Genomic DNA, 18,448 nt, shown 5'->3' with positions numbered 1-18,448 from the left:
TACCTCGACTGCCTATCCTAACTCTATTACTCTGACAATCAATACGATATGATATGTATCTCCAAATGAAATATATCTTTAAATATCTCTCCTTCCCTTCATCCAGAATTATGTGAAACATATTCTACCTATTACGGTTTAAATGATCAAAGTATATTTGATGCTGGCTAATGCACCACTTAGACTGAGAACAAAACATACATGTGATCCTGATTACCGGTACTTCAATGAATGAAGCAGGCACTTCCTGTGGGATAATACAATGAGTATGATTCTATCTGTGAGCATGTAAGACAGTGGCTGTGTGTCATACATTGTAATACACATTCGTGTATAAAACCAGTTTATCATGCCAATAAAAGCAAACTACTACTGAAGATATTATTTTATCTGTCATTCTTACAACCTGTGTTGAACTTGCACAGTTGAAGAGGTGGGAGATACAAGGGCTTTCTGGGGAACTTACCAAGTCAAGGGAGATAACTTGTGGGTTGGCTGCTTTCAGCAATGTCAACAATTGAAGTATAAATGACGAATTGTATCTTAGAGGACCAAACCTTGCTCTGAATATTCTATCCTGATAACACATGTACAGTGAACTCTTACTTTTCTGACCACTGGCTTTAACAACATCCTGTAATATCTGACCATATCCAACAACACCTCAATTACTGACACAGTCATATCCGACACACTGTCATATCCGACACACTGTCATATCCGACACACTGTCATATCCGACACACTGACTTGGTGCCATACATGTAAAGTCAGCTTTTACTGTACTTAAAAATCCTTCATTGTCTTTTTCTGATCCAACCTCAGAAAAATCCTTTTTTGTGTACTTTATACAAAATCTTTTAGGAAATTAGAGAAAGCTCAGCCTGGTCAGATTAAAAACCATTAAGGTTGATATACCGAAGATATTCATTAGGGATCAACACCGCTGTGCTTGTGGCTGTGGCTGTGAAGTACTTCCACTCAATTTAGAACTCAAATTTCATACATGAACATTCAAAGTTATTGATGATTACATTTAAGACAAACTTAACCTAAAACAGTTATAGGATTCTTCTGATCCATCCACTAGGTCCGAAATGTTTACTGCTTGTTCTGGTTAGTTAGGAATTAGATTTATTTAACAGTCAGTAATTAACAGTTAACTTGACCTTTGTGGATCACCCCCAATATCAGCAGATGGACAGATATCATGTATGATTGCTATTTTTACCCATTATTTATATTTATAAGAATAAAGTGAATTCATTATACAAACTACCAGTTATGACAAGCGAAGAGGTATATAAAAACATTTTCAAAGCTAGATTTAATGTTTGTGAAATTAACAAGCTCTGATACAAATAGAGTACAATGCAAAACTAACTAAAGATGTAGACTAAAGGACACAATGACCTATATTTACTACATTTTGTATATAGTTCTTCTTCATAAATCTGTCCACACAAGGTGTTTGATTGCTTCTATTACAGTTAAGGAAGAAGCTTGATGTACAAACAGACAGAAAAGGTAAACCCTTCTCCATTAACTTGTGGCATATTATTAACAGGACCCAAAAATCTCAAAAATTGAAAAAAAAAGCAAAAGAAAAAAAAAAGAGAAAATTTTTCAGTATCATTTCAAGATATCGATGGAAATTTTCACAGAAAACTTTTTAACAATTCGTCCTTCAAGATTTCCACCGAATCTTGAGTAGATGACATGCACATACAACAGGTGTACTGCAGGGTATCTTACACATCTGTCGGTATCATGTCTAACACACTGTTCTGATTCAGCACACTGTAATCATAGAACAGGACATGCTGGAAAAAATCAGAAACAGGCCTGGCAGTCATATCAAGGTCTCATCTCTGATGTCACAGGTCACATGGTGATAATGTCATACCAAGGTCTCATCTCTGATGTCACGGGTCACATGCATATGGTGATAAAAGCTTTGACAACGATTCTCTTACCATACCAACAACTGAGAAATTCTAATTACTGCAAACCTACAAATTTTCAAGGTTATCTTATTTTGTTATTTTTACAGTTAAAGTAATCCATTACAAGAATTCAATGACAGTGGATGTGTCACCTGTGCAGATTAGTGATTACAAGAATAATTGCATGGAAACAGATTTTCTATTTATAGCAGCAGTACCCTTGATCTTTGACCTGTGGACCAGTTAAAAAAAAACAATCTCATGTAAACACTTGTGGTAAAGAAAAACTGCATTAAGTTTTAGTTTGATTGGCCACAGGGAACTTGAGTTATTGAATGTAAACAAATTTTCTATTTTTAGTAACAGTACATGACCTTGACCTTTGACCTTCATACCTGAAAAACAATCCTAAGCAAGCACTTGTTGTAAGGAAGACATGCATGAAGTTGGAGTTTAACTGTATCGAAGGGAACTTATCGCACGGAAACAGATTTTCTCATTTTTTGAAACATTGACCTTGACCTTTAACCTTCTGACCTAAAAAGCTATCAAAAGCAAGCACTTGTTGTAATGGAGATCTGCATGAAGCTTTAATTTGATATGCCCAAGGGAACTTGACTTATCACAAGGAAACCTTTGTGCAGACGCCGCCACCGACATAGTGATACCTATATGTCGCCTGCTTTTCACAGCGACACAAAAAAATTGATTATGTTTATTACAGATTCTGTATATTGCTTTCTACAGCATTAAATATTGAAGCCCTAGTTCATTGTTATACACAAACAAGAGGCCCATGGGCCTTAACGGTCACCTGATTTTTGAAATATTTCAGTAAATTTGAATGAAAGAATGAATTTCAAAACAAATAAAACAAAGGATAGTCAAAAATGTGATTTCCCTATAACTATAGTAAAGTTTATCCCCCTCCCATGGGGCAAATGTGAGACCCCAGGGCTAGGAAATTCACAATTATGGTAAAGCACCTTAAGACCCTTCGATCTGTGAAGAGTATTTAATTCTAACATATCTGAGAGTAGAGAAGAAGATTTTTGAAATTTCAGTTAATTTGACCCTTTTTGGCCCCGCCCATCAGCCCCTGGGGGTCAGTCAGGGCCAACATGTACATACCATCAAACTGTCATCCTATGCTGATAATTTGAACCAAGTTAGAATGAATTCCAATACAAATCCAACAAATAATAGTCAAAAATGTGATTTCCCTATATAAACTATAGTAAAGTTTACCCCCTCTCCAGAGGCAAACGTGAGACCCCAGGGTCATGAAATTCACAATTTTGGTAAAGCACCTTAAGACCCTTCCATCTATGAAGAGTATTTGATTCTAACATATCTGAGAGTGGAGAAGAAGATTTTTGAAATTTCAGTCAATTTGACCCTTTTTGGCCCCGCCCACCAGCCCTTGGGGGTCAACCAGGGCCAACATGTACATACCATCAAACTGTCATCCTATGCTGATAATTTGAACCAAGTTAGAATAAATTCCAATAGAAATCCAACAAAAAATAGTCAAAAATGTGATTTCCCTATATAAACTATAGTAAAGTTTACCCCCTCTCCAGGGGCAAACGTGAGACCCCAGGGTCATGAAATTCACAATTTTGGTAAAGCACCTTAAGACCCTTCCATCTATGAAGAGTATTTGATTCTAACATATCTGAGAGTAGAGAAGAAGATTTTTGAAATTTCAGTCCATTTGACCCTTTTTGGCCCCGCCCATCAGCCCCTGGGGGTCAACTAGGGCCAATATGTATATACCATCAAACTGTCATCCCATGCTGATAATTTGATACAAGTTAGATTGAATTCCAATACAAATCCAACAAATAATAGTCAAAAATACGATTTCCCTATATAAACTATAGTAAAGTTTACCCCCTCCCCAGGGGCAAACGTGAGACCCCAGGGTCATGAAATTCACAATTTTGGTAAAGCACCTTAAGACCCTTTCATCTATGAAGAGTGTTTTATTCCACCTTATCTGAGAGTAGAGAAGAAGATTTTTGAAGTTTTAGTCAAATTAACCCTTTTTGGCCCCGCCCCTCAGGCCCCTGAGGGATGGGGACCATATAATTCACAATTTTAGTTGAACTTTAGCCATAGAAGCTCCCTGCCAAATTTCATTTAATTTGGTGCAGTGGTTTTGGAGAAGAAGTTGAAAATGTAAATTGTTTACGGACGACGGACGACGACGGACAAAAGGCGATAAGAATAGGTCACTTGAGACTTTGTCTCAGGTGACCTAAAAAACAAAACAAATATTTCTTTTTCCCTGCAATGCCGATCAATAACGATGTTATAGGAGTACAGCATGTCATAATGATGTTATAGGAGTACAACATGTCATAATGATGTTATAGGAGTATAACATGTAATAACAATGTAATAGGAGTACAACATGTCATTACACGGAGTACAACATGTCATTACACGTAGTACAACATGTCATTACTCGGAGAACAACATGTCATTACACAGAGTACAACATGTCATTACACGGAGTACAACATGTCATAATGATGTTATAGGAGTACAACATGTCATTACATGGAGTACAACATGTCATAATGATGTTATAGGAGTACAACATGTCATTACACAGAGTACAACATGTCATTACACGGAGTACAGCATGTCATAATGATGTTATAGGAGTACAACATGTCATTACACAGAGTACAACATGCCTTAACAATGCTATAGCAATGCATTTCCACTGAACTTGAGATGAACCTGAGTGTTAATTAGCAACTGGCACTACCAAACTCAAGATATTGTGCATAAAACTGATTTTCAATCTTAGTAATGGCGACCTTAACCTCTAACCTCATAGTCTGAAAAGATATCCAAAGCAAGTGCTTTCAATGAGGACTACCACTGGATAATGTCTGAGTGCAATTTGCCAAACCTGATTTCTATTAATGGTAACAGTGACCTTGAACTTTGACCTCCAAGCTTCAAAAGCTATCCAAAGTGAGTAGTTTAATTGAGAAAGCACTTGATATAGTCTGAGGTGCCCCTACAAACCTAGATATATTGTGCATACACTGATTTCTATTTACAGTAATCTTGACCTTTGACCTCTAGGCTTCAAAAGTAATCCAAGCAGACACTTTCTTCAAGAGAGCACTTAATAATGTGAGTCCAATCAGGCTGTTACAGAACTGGAATCATTGTGCATTAATTGATTTTGCAGTAACAACAACCTTGACCTTTGGCCTCTGGGCTTGAGAAGTTATTATTATGCAAGCTCTTCCTTCAAGGAAGCATAGGATAAAGAGGTGCAATCATTACCCAACATTTCTTAAGATATTGTGAACAAGCAAAAAAATATGGACAGACGGACAGACACATAGCGATAGGCAACAATACAGGGCCTTGAAGATTATGATCATCTTATTAATGCATGTAACTACTTTATTTCCAAAAGTGTTAACTGAACAAAGAAATGTTCATCCCACTGTAAAAATTTCGTAGTTACAGTATTTTTTTTACAAAGTGATCAAAGCTACATTAAGATCTTTTGTTACAATGAATAATGTGGATACCAAGGCCAACTGTTTTGTGTAGATGTTGGGTGTTATGTAATCGAGGTGTATAGATACATTGTCTTCTCTAGCTTGTATAAACCACAAGGACATGTGCTTCTGATTTACCCTGTTACCACTAATATCCTTCAATGCTGGTAGGAATTATTATACTTCGGATCCTGTAACACTCCTTACCACTAATGTGCTACAATTTTGGTAGGAATAATCAATTTCCATTGACTTACTATCCCAGAGTCATACATCAACCTGTAACATCCTGTAACACCCTTTAACACTCTGTAACACCTTGTTACACCCTGTAGCACTGTGTAACATGCCGTAACACCCTGTAACACCCCTAACACCATGTAACAATGTGTAACATCCTGTAAACCTGTAACACCCTGTAACACAATGTAACACCCTGTAACACAATGTAACACCCTGTAACACAATGTAACACCCTGTAACACCCTATAACACCCTGTAACACAATGTAACACCCTGTAACACCCTATAACATCCTGTAACATCCTGTAACACCCTGTAACACACTGTTACACCCTGTTCCACCCGTAACACCCTGTAACACCCTTTATCACCCCGTAACACCTTGTAACATCCTGTAACACCCATTACCACTAATATCCTACAATTCTTGTAGGATTTATTATCCCTCTAATCTTCTACAAAAATGTTCAGTAAACATTCATTAAATCCATCAAAACTCAAAATTACTGGAGAATGCTCCAAAGTAAAGAACTGTTTGTAAAGGTACTATGGGTTTACTCATGTACTGCCTTTTACAATGGAGGTGGGCATAATGTTAGATTTCTATGAAATTTTATGACATTTCCCATCTTTTTGATAAACAAGAGGCCCATGTGCCTTAACGGTCACCTGAGTTATGATATATTTTAGCATATTTGACCCTTGTGACCTTGAATGAAGGTCAAGGTCATCCATTTGAACAATCTTGGTAGCCCTTCATCATAGCATGCTACAGACCCAATATTGGTTCTCTGGGCCACTTGGTTATCAAGAAGAAGTTGTTTAAAAAGATTTTAGCATGTTAGATCCCTGTGACCTTGAATGAAAGTCAAGGTCATCCATTTGAACAAACTTTGTGGTCCTTCATCCTAGCATGCTACTGACCTTATATTGGGTTTCTGGGCCTTTTGGTTAACAAGAAGAAGTCGTTTAAAGATTTTAGCATATTAGACCCCTGTGACCTTGAATGAAAGTCAAGGTCATCCACTTGAACAAACTGTGTAGCCCTTCATCCCAGCATGCTACAGACCTAATATTGGGTCTCTGGACCTTTTGGTTAACAAGAAGAAGTCGTTTAAAGAATTTAGTATATTTGACCCCTGTGACCTTGAATGAAGGGCAAGGTCATCCACTTGAACAAACTTTGTAGCCCTTCATCCCAGCATGTTACACACCCAATATTCGGTCTCTGGGCCTGTTGGTTATTGAGAAACAGTTGAAAATGTAAATTGTTTATGACGGACGACGCACGACGCACGACACACGACAGATGACGCCGGACAAAAGGCGGTCGCAATTACTGAAATGTCAGAAAATATCAGCTCAATAAAAACTTATATCATCACTGCTTTTTCCATCATGAGTTATGATGTGAGAATGTTATATCATCACTGCTTTCCTCATCACCAGTTATGATATGAGAACTGCTTTCCTCATCACCAGTTACGATATGAGAATCTCATATCATCACTGCTTTTCTCATCACTGGTTATGATATGAGAATGTTATATCATCACTAGTACATGTATAACTCTTTTTTTTCCCTTTTTTTTCTCAGAGTGGTAATTTCTGTTCACCGATGAAGACAGAATAAGTGGTTATTTTGCTACTTCTGCATTGCAAGTATGCCAACTAAGAACAGAAACTTCTGAAAGTGACCAGCCCATTTAGAATGGCATCATTTTGGTACCAAACATAACATCATAAGGATACAACTTCACAGGATTATACTACTGATTCCAACATTTTGATGTATAGATCTTTTTTTTTTTTTTTTTAACACTACTCTGTCATTCTCATGAAATATATGTTATTTTCAACACCCTCAATTTATCTGTGCAAAAAAAACTTTTATTCTGGACTGACCTTATTATTAACTTTAATCTGGACTGTCCATATAGGCCACACAGCCAAGGGAGATAATCTAGATAGTTACCTTTCTACTACTTTGTTATAATCCGTAGATGACCGTTCCTATTAAGACCAGACAGCCAAGGGAGATAATCTAGATAGTTACCTTTCTACTACTTTGTTGTAGGTATAATCCGTAGATGACTGTTCCTATCTGAACATGACAGCCAAGGGAGATAATCAAACTTTAAACAGTTACCTTTCTAGGACGTTTTCTATCAGGCCCAGACAACCAAGGGAGATAATCTAGATAGTTACCTTTCTACTACTTTGTTGTTGGTATAATCCGTAGATGACTGTTCCTATCTGAACATGACAGCCAAGGGAGATAATCAAACTTTAAACTGTTACCTTTCTAGGACGTTTTCTATCAGGCCCAGACAACCAAGGGGAGATAATCTAGATAGTTACCTTTCTACTACTTTGTTGTTGGTATAATCCGTAGATGACTGTTCCTATCTGAACATGACAGCCAAGGGAGATAATCAAACTTTAAACTGTTACCTTACTAGGACGTTTTCTATCAGGCCCAGACAACCAAGGGAGATAATCTAGATAGTTACTTTTCTACTACTTTGTTGTAGGTATAATCCGTAGATGACTGTTCCTATTAAGACCAGACAGCCAAGGGAGATAATCTAGATAGTTACCTTTCTACTACTTTGTTGTTGGTATAGTCCGTAGATGACCGTTCCTATTAAGACCAGACAGCCGAGGGAGATAAGGGAGACCTCTATTATGTGTACCACCAGTAAAGGTGTAAACAGCATGGACTTCAGTAGGTCAGCATTCACATCATCTACTACCGCACTCTGAAAAATAAAAAGTTCAGAATAGGTTCAGATACTTCATTAACCATCAATACCTAAAGCATAGAAAAGATCTGATTTTAATGGAGACCTTTAAACAAGTCCTATAAGATTACAGAATTGGAGTTACATCAGTATGTCCCTACCTGGGACTTTCTTGGAGCTACCGTACTTAATAATATTTCAATGACAGATTTTAAAATAGGGCCTTTATTATGTTAAATATTCAGCTTCGTGCATTATTGCTTCTGAATTAGTAGCAGGAACTAGAAGTTTATCTTAAACTGTGTCAAAAATGTACCTGATCAAATCAGGTAACATATTTTATTTCAGCAATTATTACTTAGGCTATAAGTATGATCAATTTCAGACCAGGTCGCAAGGTGATTTATTTGAACAAATATGATAGTCCTCTACTCAAGGATGCTACTAACCCAATATATCACTGTAGGTGTCATGGATGTTAAGAAGCTGTTGAAGGAGTTTTTGATAATATGACAGGTGTCTTTGAAAGTGGGTTAAATCATCACTATCCTCAAATTAATGTTTACCTGTAAGACTAAGTTTCAAACATCAAGATTTTGAGATATTATTCTACAGGTAGTGAAAATACTACAGGAAAACCAAAGAGTATGGCCATTCACCATCAGATCAGAACTAGACCAAAATAATTTTCTTCCATGGAAAAAGTTTATACAAACAACTGCCATGCATATGGACAGATAGATGGCAGACAATGCCATGTCATCCAAACTTCTTTAAACCAGAACATAAAACATGAAAATAATTCTGTTGAGATATCACAATTTGAAACGAATTTTTATGTAGCATTTTTTCCATTAATGAACTTTAAGTTATCTATATTCAACACATGAAAGTTATAACTAAAATGAACGACCTCTAAGTCACCCTAAAAATGGCCAGTACTAATTGTTCTTAATCTCAACTGACAAATGTAGAAAACCTTGTTTATTTAGGGCAGATAAAATAAGGCCAGTTTTTCTTATGGAGACGTTGGTTTAGAAATGAAATCCACCATTATTCAATTTCTCCAAACCATCTTTTGAGATACAGCTGTATCTACGTGTCAATGACAGGGAAACAGACTAGAAATGAGCCTTTCCTTTAAAACTCCCCAAATCATCTTTAGAGATACAGTCAAACTCGCTTTAGAAACCACCTGAATTAAGTGATTCCCTATCTTATGTGACCGTATTTTCCCCTCCCAATGGTATTTACTTATAATACTTGATACCTGATCATGGATTAAGAGACTACCTGGCATATGTGACCTTTTTATTGCCTCCCTTGGTCACATAGGACAGGTTTGACCGAATGGCAGGGAAACAGTCTAGAAATGAGTCTTCCCCTTACAAACTCCCCAAACCACTTTCGAGATATCTACATGTTAATCTACCTTGTCAATGGATAGCCTAGAAATGAGCTTCGCCTTTTGAGAAATCTACATGTTATTAGAATGTGATTGCAGTCTTGTTTAGCAAACAACATGATACCCAGTTGGCCATGAAGAGTTACATTCCAGTCCCCTCAGCCTCTCAGTACTAGGTGAATGGCCTCGGACAGAGGTAAAACTCATTATAGGTACACAGCAAGGCTATACCTGTGTATTCCCTACAGTCTCAAGGCTCAACCAAAAACAAGTTTATAGTGTTGATGATAAGAAAAAGGAATGAAGTGATTTGCCGAAACACAATAATTGTCTAGCTTGATCATTACCACTGATACTACATCTTCATAACTTTTCTAAAACTGCCAACAACTTTCTTCAATAGTCCATAAATATTCTATTTTAGAATTAAAACACCCATAAGAAACTGAAATACAATATTTTATGTATGAAAGAATAATTTATTTTCATGTGTGAAAATTACAATATTTTAACATGCTCGTAAAAAATTACATGTATCCTATTTCAAAAAACAAGAAGTACAAAAAGGTCATTTTGTTTTACTGATCAGACTCAAAATTAAATGAAGGTACCTAACAACCAAGGGGATCATACACTTCAAATTTGAAAATTATCCTTTCAATAATTCTCAAGAAATAGCAAAAATAATCCCTCCAGTACTACTAAAGAAATAGAATTTTTTATGGGCAAACAGATGATGGACCCTATATCTGTATATAAATGTATACATTGGTATCCATGATATTAGAATATCATATTTTATCTGTGAAATTTCAAATTACTTTTATGTCAAATCAAAAGGTTCCTCTGCACTAACCATGGTGTTTAATCGCAAAAAGAGTAAAATAGACACAAAATATAACCTATACATTTTCCACTACAGAAAGATCACCAGTTAAACACAATCTGAACTCATCCATTTTCTTCCAAAATTCATTTTTTTCTCCACCTTCTAAGTGTAAGTATGGGTGCTATGTTTACTGACAGTTTTGATAACAGGCGATGTTATTATTATTCTTTATACGTTGGGGTTATTTTATCTCTCACAGCTGAGGTCATGGGGGGTACCAGGAAAAGAATTTAAGATAACACTATGTTTAAGGTATACACCTGTATGTAAGGTATATCAGCGATGAGAACCAGTCCTACAACCTCTCGGTAGTTAACTATTATAAAGATAAAGTTCAACCATACGATTCCTACAACCTCTCGGTAGTTAACTATTATAAAGATAAAGTTCAACCATACGATTCCTACAACCTCTCGGTAGTTAACTATTATAAAGATAAAGTTCAACCATACGATTCCTACAACCTCTCGGTAGTTAACTATTATAAAGATAAAGTTCAACCATACGATTCCTACAACCTCTCCAATAGTTAACTAATATAAAGATAAAGTTCAACCATACGATTCCTACAACCTCTCGGTAGTTAACTATTATAAAGATAAAGTTCAACCATATGATTCCTACAACCTCTCGGTAGTTAACTATTATAAAGATAAAGTTCAACCATACAATTCCTACAACCTCTCGGTAGTTAACTATTATAAAGATAAAGTTCAACCATACGATTCCTACAACCTCTCGGTAGTTAACTATTATAAAGATAAAGTTCAACCATACGATTCCTACAACCTCTCGGTAGTTAACTATTATAAAGATAAAGTTCAACCATACGATTCCTACAACCTCTCAGTAGTTAACTATTATAAAGACAAGAGATCCCAGAGGGATCTTGGCGCCCACCATTGAATGATCTTCATAGGTTCCATGTCAGATTGATCTTTTCTCTACTTTTCCCTTCATTTTACTAATCTGTGCAAATTGAGACATCCCTCCAGTACTTTTCAAACAAGGGAATCCTAGCTATATAAGAAATTTGAGATTTAACGATAATGGCGGTTTGTTTGCCAGGTTGCTTTCAGGACAGACTGGTCCAAAAATGCAATACAAGGGACCAAGGGGAACCTACTTATGAAATTTGAGAAAGATCCCTTCAGTACTTTCTCAGAAATAGCGATAACAAACTTCAATTGTCAAAATCCAAGATGGCGGTCTGTCGGCCATATTGTTTTCCAATTGATCTCAAAATGCAATAAGCATAACGAGGCACCAAGGGGAACCTCCATATGAAATTTGAGAAAGATCCCTTCAGTACTTTCTCAGAAATAGCGATAACAAATTTCAATTGTCAAAATCCAAGATGGCTGCCTGTCGGCCATGTTATTTTCAGATTGGTCTCAAAATGCAATATGCATAACTAGGCACCAAGGGAAACTTACATATGAAATTTGAGAAAGATCCCTTCAGTACTTTCTCAGAAATAGTGATAACAAATTTCAATTGTCAAAATCCAAGATGGCTGCCTGTCGGCCATGTTATTTTCAGATTGGTCTCAAAATGCAATATGCATAACTAGGCACCAAGGGAAACTTACATATGAAATTTGAGAAAGATCCCTTAAATACTTTCTCAGAAATAGTGATAACAAACTTCAATTGTCAAAATCCAAGATGGCTGCCTGTCGGCCATGTTGTTTTCAGATTGGTCTCAAAATGCAATATGCATAACTAGGCACCAAGGGAAACTTACATATGAAATTTGAGAAAGATCCCTTAAATCCTTTCTCAGAAATAGCGATAACAAACTTCAATTGTCAAAATCCAAGATGGCTGCCTGTCGGCCATGTTGTTTTCAGATTGGTCTCAAAACGCAATATGCATAACTAGGCACCAAGGGAAACCTACTTATGAAATTTCAGAAAGATCCATTCAGTACATTCTCAGAAATAGCGATAACAAACTTCAATTGTCAAAATCCAAGATGGCTGCCTGTCGGCCATGTTGTTTTCGGATTGGTCTCAAAACGCAATATGCATAACTAAGCACCAAGGGGAACCTTCATATGAAATTTGAGAAAGATCCCTTCAGTACTTTCTCAGAAATAGTGATAACAAACTTCAACTGTCAAAATCCAAGATGGCTGCCTGTCGGCCATGTTGTTTTCCGATTGGTCTCAAATCGCAATATGCATAACTAGGCACCAAGGGGAACCTACATATGAAATTTGAGAAAGATCCCTTCAGTACTTTCTCAGAAATAGCGATAACAAACTTCAATTGTCAAAATCCAAGATGGCTGCCTGTCGGCCATGTTGTTTTCGGATTGGTCTCAAAACGCAATATGCATAACTAGGCACCAAGGGGAACCTTCATATGAAATTTGAGAAAGATCCCTTCAGTACTTTCTCAGAAATAGCGATAACAAACTTCAATTGTCAAAATCCAAGATGGCTGCCTGTCGGCCATGTTGTTTTCGGATTGGTCTCAAAACGCAATATGCATAACTAGGCACCAAGGGGAACCTTCATATGAAATTTGAGAAAGATCCCTTCAGTACTTTCTCAGAAATAGCGATAACAAACTTTAATTGTCAAAATCCAAGATGGCTGCCTGTCGGCCATGTTGTTTTCTGATTGGTCTCAAAACGCAATATGCATAACTAGGCACCAAGGGGAACCTACATATGAAATTTGAGAAAGATCCCTTCATTACTTTCTGAGAAATAGCGATAACAAGAATTGTTTACGGACGGAGGGACGGACGGACGGAGGGACGGACGGAGGGACGGAGGGACGGAGGGACGGACGGAGGGACGGACGGACGGACGGAGGGACGGACGGACGGACGGAGGGACGGACGGACGACGGACCACGGACGCAGGGCGATTTGAATAGCCCACCATCTGATGATGGTGGGCTAATAAAGTTCAACCATACAATTCCTACAACCTCTCCGATAGTTAACTATTATAAAGATAAAGTTCAACCATACGATTCCTACCTCTCCGATAGTTAACTATTATAAAGATAAAGTTCAACCATATGATTCCTACAACCTCTCGGTAGTTAACTATTATAAAGATAAAGTTCAACCATACGATTCCTACAACCTCTCCGATAGTTAACTATTATAAAGATAAAGTTCAACCATACGATTCCTACAACCTCTCGGTAGTTAACTATTATAAAGATAAAGTTCAACCATACGATTCCTACAACCTCTCGGTAGTTAACTATTATAAAGATAAAGTTCAACCATACGATTCCTACAACCTCTCGGTAGTTAACTATTATAAAGATAAAGTTCAACCATACGACTCCTACAACCTCTCCGATAGTTAACTATTATAAAGATAAAGTTCAACCATACGACTCCTACAACCTCTCCGATAGTTAACTATTATAAAGATCAAGTTCAACCATACGATTCCTACCTCTCCGATAGTTAACTATTATAAAGATAAAGTTCAACCATACGATTCCTACAACCTCTCGGTAGTTAACTATTATAAAGATAAAGTTCAACCATACGATTCCTACAACCTCTCGGTAGTTAACTATTATAAAGATAAAGTTCAACCATACAATTCCTACCTCTCCGATAGTTAACTATTATAAAGATAAAGTTCAACCATACAATTCCTACCTCTCCGATAGTTAACTATTATAAAGATAAAGTTCAACCATACGATTCCTACAACCTCTCCGATAGTTAACTATTATAAAGATAAAGTTCAACCATACGATTCCTACAACCTCTCGGTAGTTAACTATTATAAAGATAAAGTTCAACCATACAATTCCTACAACCTCTCCAATAGTTAACTATTATAAAGATAAAGTTCAACCATATGATTCCTACAACCTCTCGGTAGTTAACTATTATAAAGATAAAGTTCAACCATACGATTCCTACAACGTCTCGGTAGTTAACTATTATAAAGATAAAGTTCAACCATACGATTCCTACAACCTCTCGGTAGTTAACTATTATAAAGATAAAGTTCAACCATACAATTCCTACAACCTCTCCAATAGTTAACTATTATAAAGATAAAGTTCAACCATATGATTCCTACAACCTCTCGGTAGTTAACTATTATAAAGATAAAGTTCAACCATACAATTCCTACAACCTCTCGATAGTTAACTATTATAAAGATAAAGTTCAACCATACGATTCCTACAACCTCTCGGTAGTTAACTATTATAAAGATAAAGTTCAACCATACGATTCCTACAACCTCTCCGATAGTTAACTATTATAAAGATAAAGTTCAACCATACGATTCCTACAACCTCTCGGTAGTTAACTATTATAAAGATAAAGTTCAACCATACAATTCCTACAACCTCTCCGATAGTTAACTATTATAAAGATAAAGTTCAACCATACGATTCCTACCTCTCCGATAGTTAACTATTATCAAGATAAAGTTCAACCATACAATTCCTACCTCTCCGATAGTTAACTATTATAAAGATAAAGTTCAACCATACGATTCCTACAACCTCTCGATAGTTAACTATTATAAAGATAAAGTTCAACCATACGATTCCTACAACCTCTCGGTAGTTAACTATTATAAAGATAAAGTTCAACCATACAATTCCTACAATCTCTCCGATAGTTAACTATTATAAAGATAAAGTTCAACCATACGATTCCTACAACCTCTCGGTAGTTAACTATTATAAAGATAAAGTTCAACCATACGATTCCTACAACCTCTTGGTAGTTAACTATTATAAAGATAAAGTTCAACCATACGATTCCTACAACCTCTCGGTAGTTAACTATTATAAAGATCAAGTTCAACCATAAGATTCCTACAACCTCTCCGATAGTTAACTATTCTAAAGATAAAGTTCAACCATACGATTCCTACAACCTCTCGGTAGTTAACTATTATAAAGATAAAGTTCAACCATACGATTCCTACAATCTCTCGGTAGTTAACTATTATAAAGATAAAGTTCAACCATAAGATTCCTACAACCTCTCGGAAGTTAACTATTATAAAGATAAAGTTCAACCATACGATTCCTACAACCTCTTGGTAGTTAACTATTATAAAGATAAAGTTCAACCATACGATTCCTACAACCTCTCGGTAGTTAACTATTATAAAGATAAAGTTCAACCATAAGATTCCTACAACCTCTCCGATAGTTAACTATTATAAAGATAAAGTTCAACCATACGATTCCTACAACCTCTCGGTAGTTAACTATTATAAAGATAAAGTTCAACCATACGATTCCTACAACCTCTCGGTAGTTAACTATTATAAAGATAAAGTTCAACCATACGATTCCTACAACCTCTCCGATAGTTAACTATTATAAAGATAAAGTTCAACCATACGATTCCTACAACCTCTCGGTAGTTAACTATTATAAAGATAAAGTTCAACCATACGATTCCTACAACCTCTCGGTAGTTAACTATTATAAAGATAAAGTTCAACCATACGATTCCTACAACCTCTCCGATAGTTAACTATTATAAAGATAAAGTTCAACCATACGATTACTACAACCTCTCGGTAGTTAACTATTATAAAGATAAAGTTCAACCATACGATTCCTACAACCTCTCGGTAGTTAACTATTATAAAGATAAAGTTCAACCATACGATTCCTACAACCTCTCGGTAGTTAACTATTATAAAGATAAAGTTCAACCATACGATTCCTACAATCTCTCGGTAGTTAACTATTATAAAGATAAAGTTCAACCATACGATTCCTACAACCTCTCTGATAGTTAACTATTATAAAGATAAAGTTCAACCATACGATTCCTACAACCTCTCGGTAGTTAACTATTATAAAGATAAAGTTCAACCATACGATTCCTACAACCTCTCGGTAGTTAACTATTATAAAGATAAAGTTCAACCATACGATTCCTACAACCTCTCGGTAGTTAACTATTATAAAGATAAAGTTCAACCATACGATTCCTACAACCTCTCCGATAGTTAACTATTATAAAGATAAAGTTCAACCATACGATTCCTACAACCTCTCTGATAGTTAACTATTATAAAGATAAAGTTCAACCATACGATTCCTACAACCTCTCGGTAGTTAACTATTATAAAGATAAAGTTCAACCATACGATTCCTACAACCTCTCGGTAGTTAACTATTATAAAGATAAAGTTCAACCATACGATTCCTACAACCTCTCCGATAGTTAACTATTATAAAGATAAAGTTCAACCATACGATTCCTACAACCTCTCGGTAGTTAACTATTATAAAGATAAAGTTCAACCATACGATTCCTACAACCTCTCCGATAGTTAACTATTCTAAAGATAAAGTTCAACCATACGATTCCTACAACCTCTCGGTAGTTAACTATTATAAAGATAAAGTTCAACCATACGATTCCTACAACCTCTCCGATAGTTAACTATTCTAAAGATAAAGTTCAACCATACGATTCCTACAACCTCTCGGTAGCTAACTATTATAAAGATAAAGTTCAACCATACGATTCCTACAACCTCTCCGATAGTTAACTATTATAAAGATAAAGTTCAACCATACGATTCCTACAACCTCTCGGTAGTTAACTATTATAAAGATAAAGTTCAACCATACGATTCCTACAACCTCTCTGATAGTTAACTATTATAAAGATAAAGTTCAACCATACGATTCCTACAACCTCTCGGTAGTTAACTATTATAAAGATAAAGTTCAACCATACGATTCCTACAACCTCTCCGATAGTTAACTATTATAAAGATAAAGTTCAACCATACGATTCCTATAACCTCTCGGTAGTTAACTATTATAAAGATAAAGTTCAACCATACGATTCCTACAACCTCTCGGTAGTTAACTATTATAAAGATAAAGTTCAACCATACGATTCCTACAACCTCTCTGATAGTTAACTATTATAAAGATAAAGTTCAACCATACGATTCCTACAACCTCTCGGTAGTTAACTATTATAAAGATAAAGTTCAACCATACGATTCCTACAACCTCTCGGTAGTTAACTATTATAAAGATAAAGTTCAACCATACGATTCCTACAACCTCTCGGTAGTTAACTATTATAAAGATAAAGTTCAACCATACGATAATAAAATCCTACAACCTCTAGGTAGTTAACTATTATAAAGATAAAGTTCAACCATACGATTCCTACAACCTCTCCGATAGTTAACTATTATAAAGATAAAGTTCAACCATACGATTCCTACAACCTCTCGGTAGTTAACTATTATAAAGATAAAGTTCAACCATACGATTCCTACAACCTCTCCGATAGTTAACTATTCTAAAGATAAAGTTCAACCATACGATTCCTACAACCTCTCGGTAGTTAACTATTATAAAGATAAAGTTCAACCATACGATTCCTACAACCTCTCCGATAGTTAACTATTCTAAAGATAAAGTTCAACCATACGATTCCTACAACCTCTCGGTAGTTAACTATTATAAAGATAAAGTTCAACCATACGATTCCTACAACCTCTCCGATAGTTAACTATTATAAAGATAAAGTTCAACCATACGATTCCTACAACCTCTCGGTAGTTAACTATTATAAAGATAAAGTTCAACCATACGATTCCTACAACCTCTCTGATAGTTAACTATTATAAAGATAAAGTTCAACCATACGATTCCTACAACCTCTCGGTAGTTAACTA

General features: G+C 35.8%; 1 protein-coding gene across 1 annotated transcript in view; it reads right to left on the bottom strand.

Annotated features, from left to right (window-relative positions):
* The window catches only part of LOC117338347 (lysosome membrane protein 2-like), a 78,704-nt gene that overhangs the window by 14,263 nt on the left and 45,993 nt on the right, over positions 1–18,448 (bottom strand). Inside the window, 1 exon segment of the mRNA XM_033899672.1 lies at positions 8,329–8,490. Coding sequence (XP_033755563.1) covers positions 8,329–8,490 — 162 coding nt within the window.

This window comes from Pecten maximus, chromosome 11 (assembly GCF_902652985.1).
Source record: "Pecten maximus chromosome 11, xPecMax1.1, whole genome shotgun sequence".
Lineage (NCBI taxonomy): Eukaryota > Metazoa > Mollusca > Bivalvia > Pectinida > Pectinidae > Pecten > Pecten maximus.
This window is presented reverse-complemented; position numbering and strand designations above follow the sequence as displayed.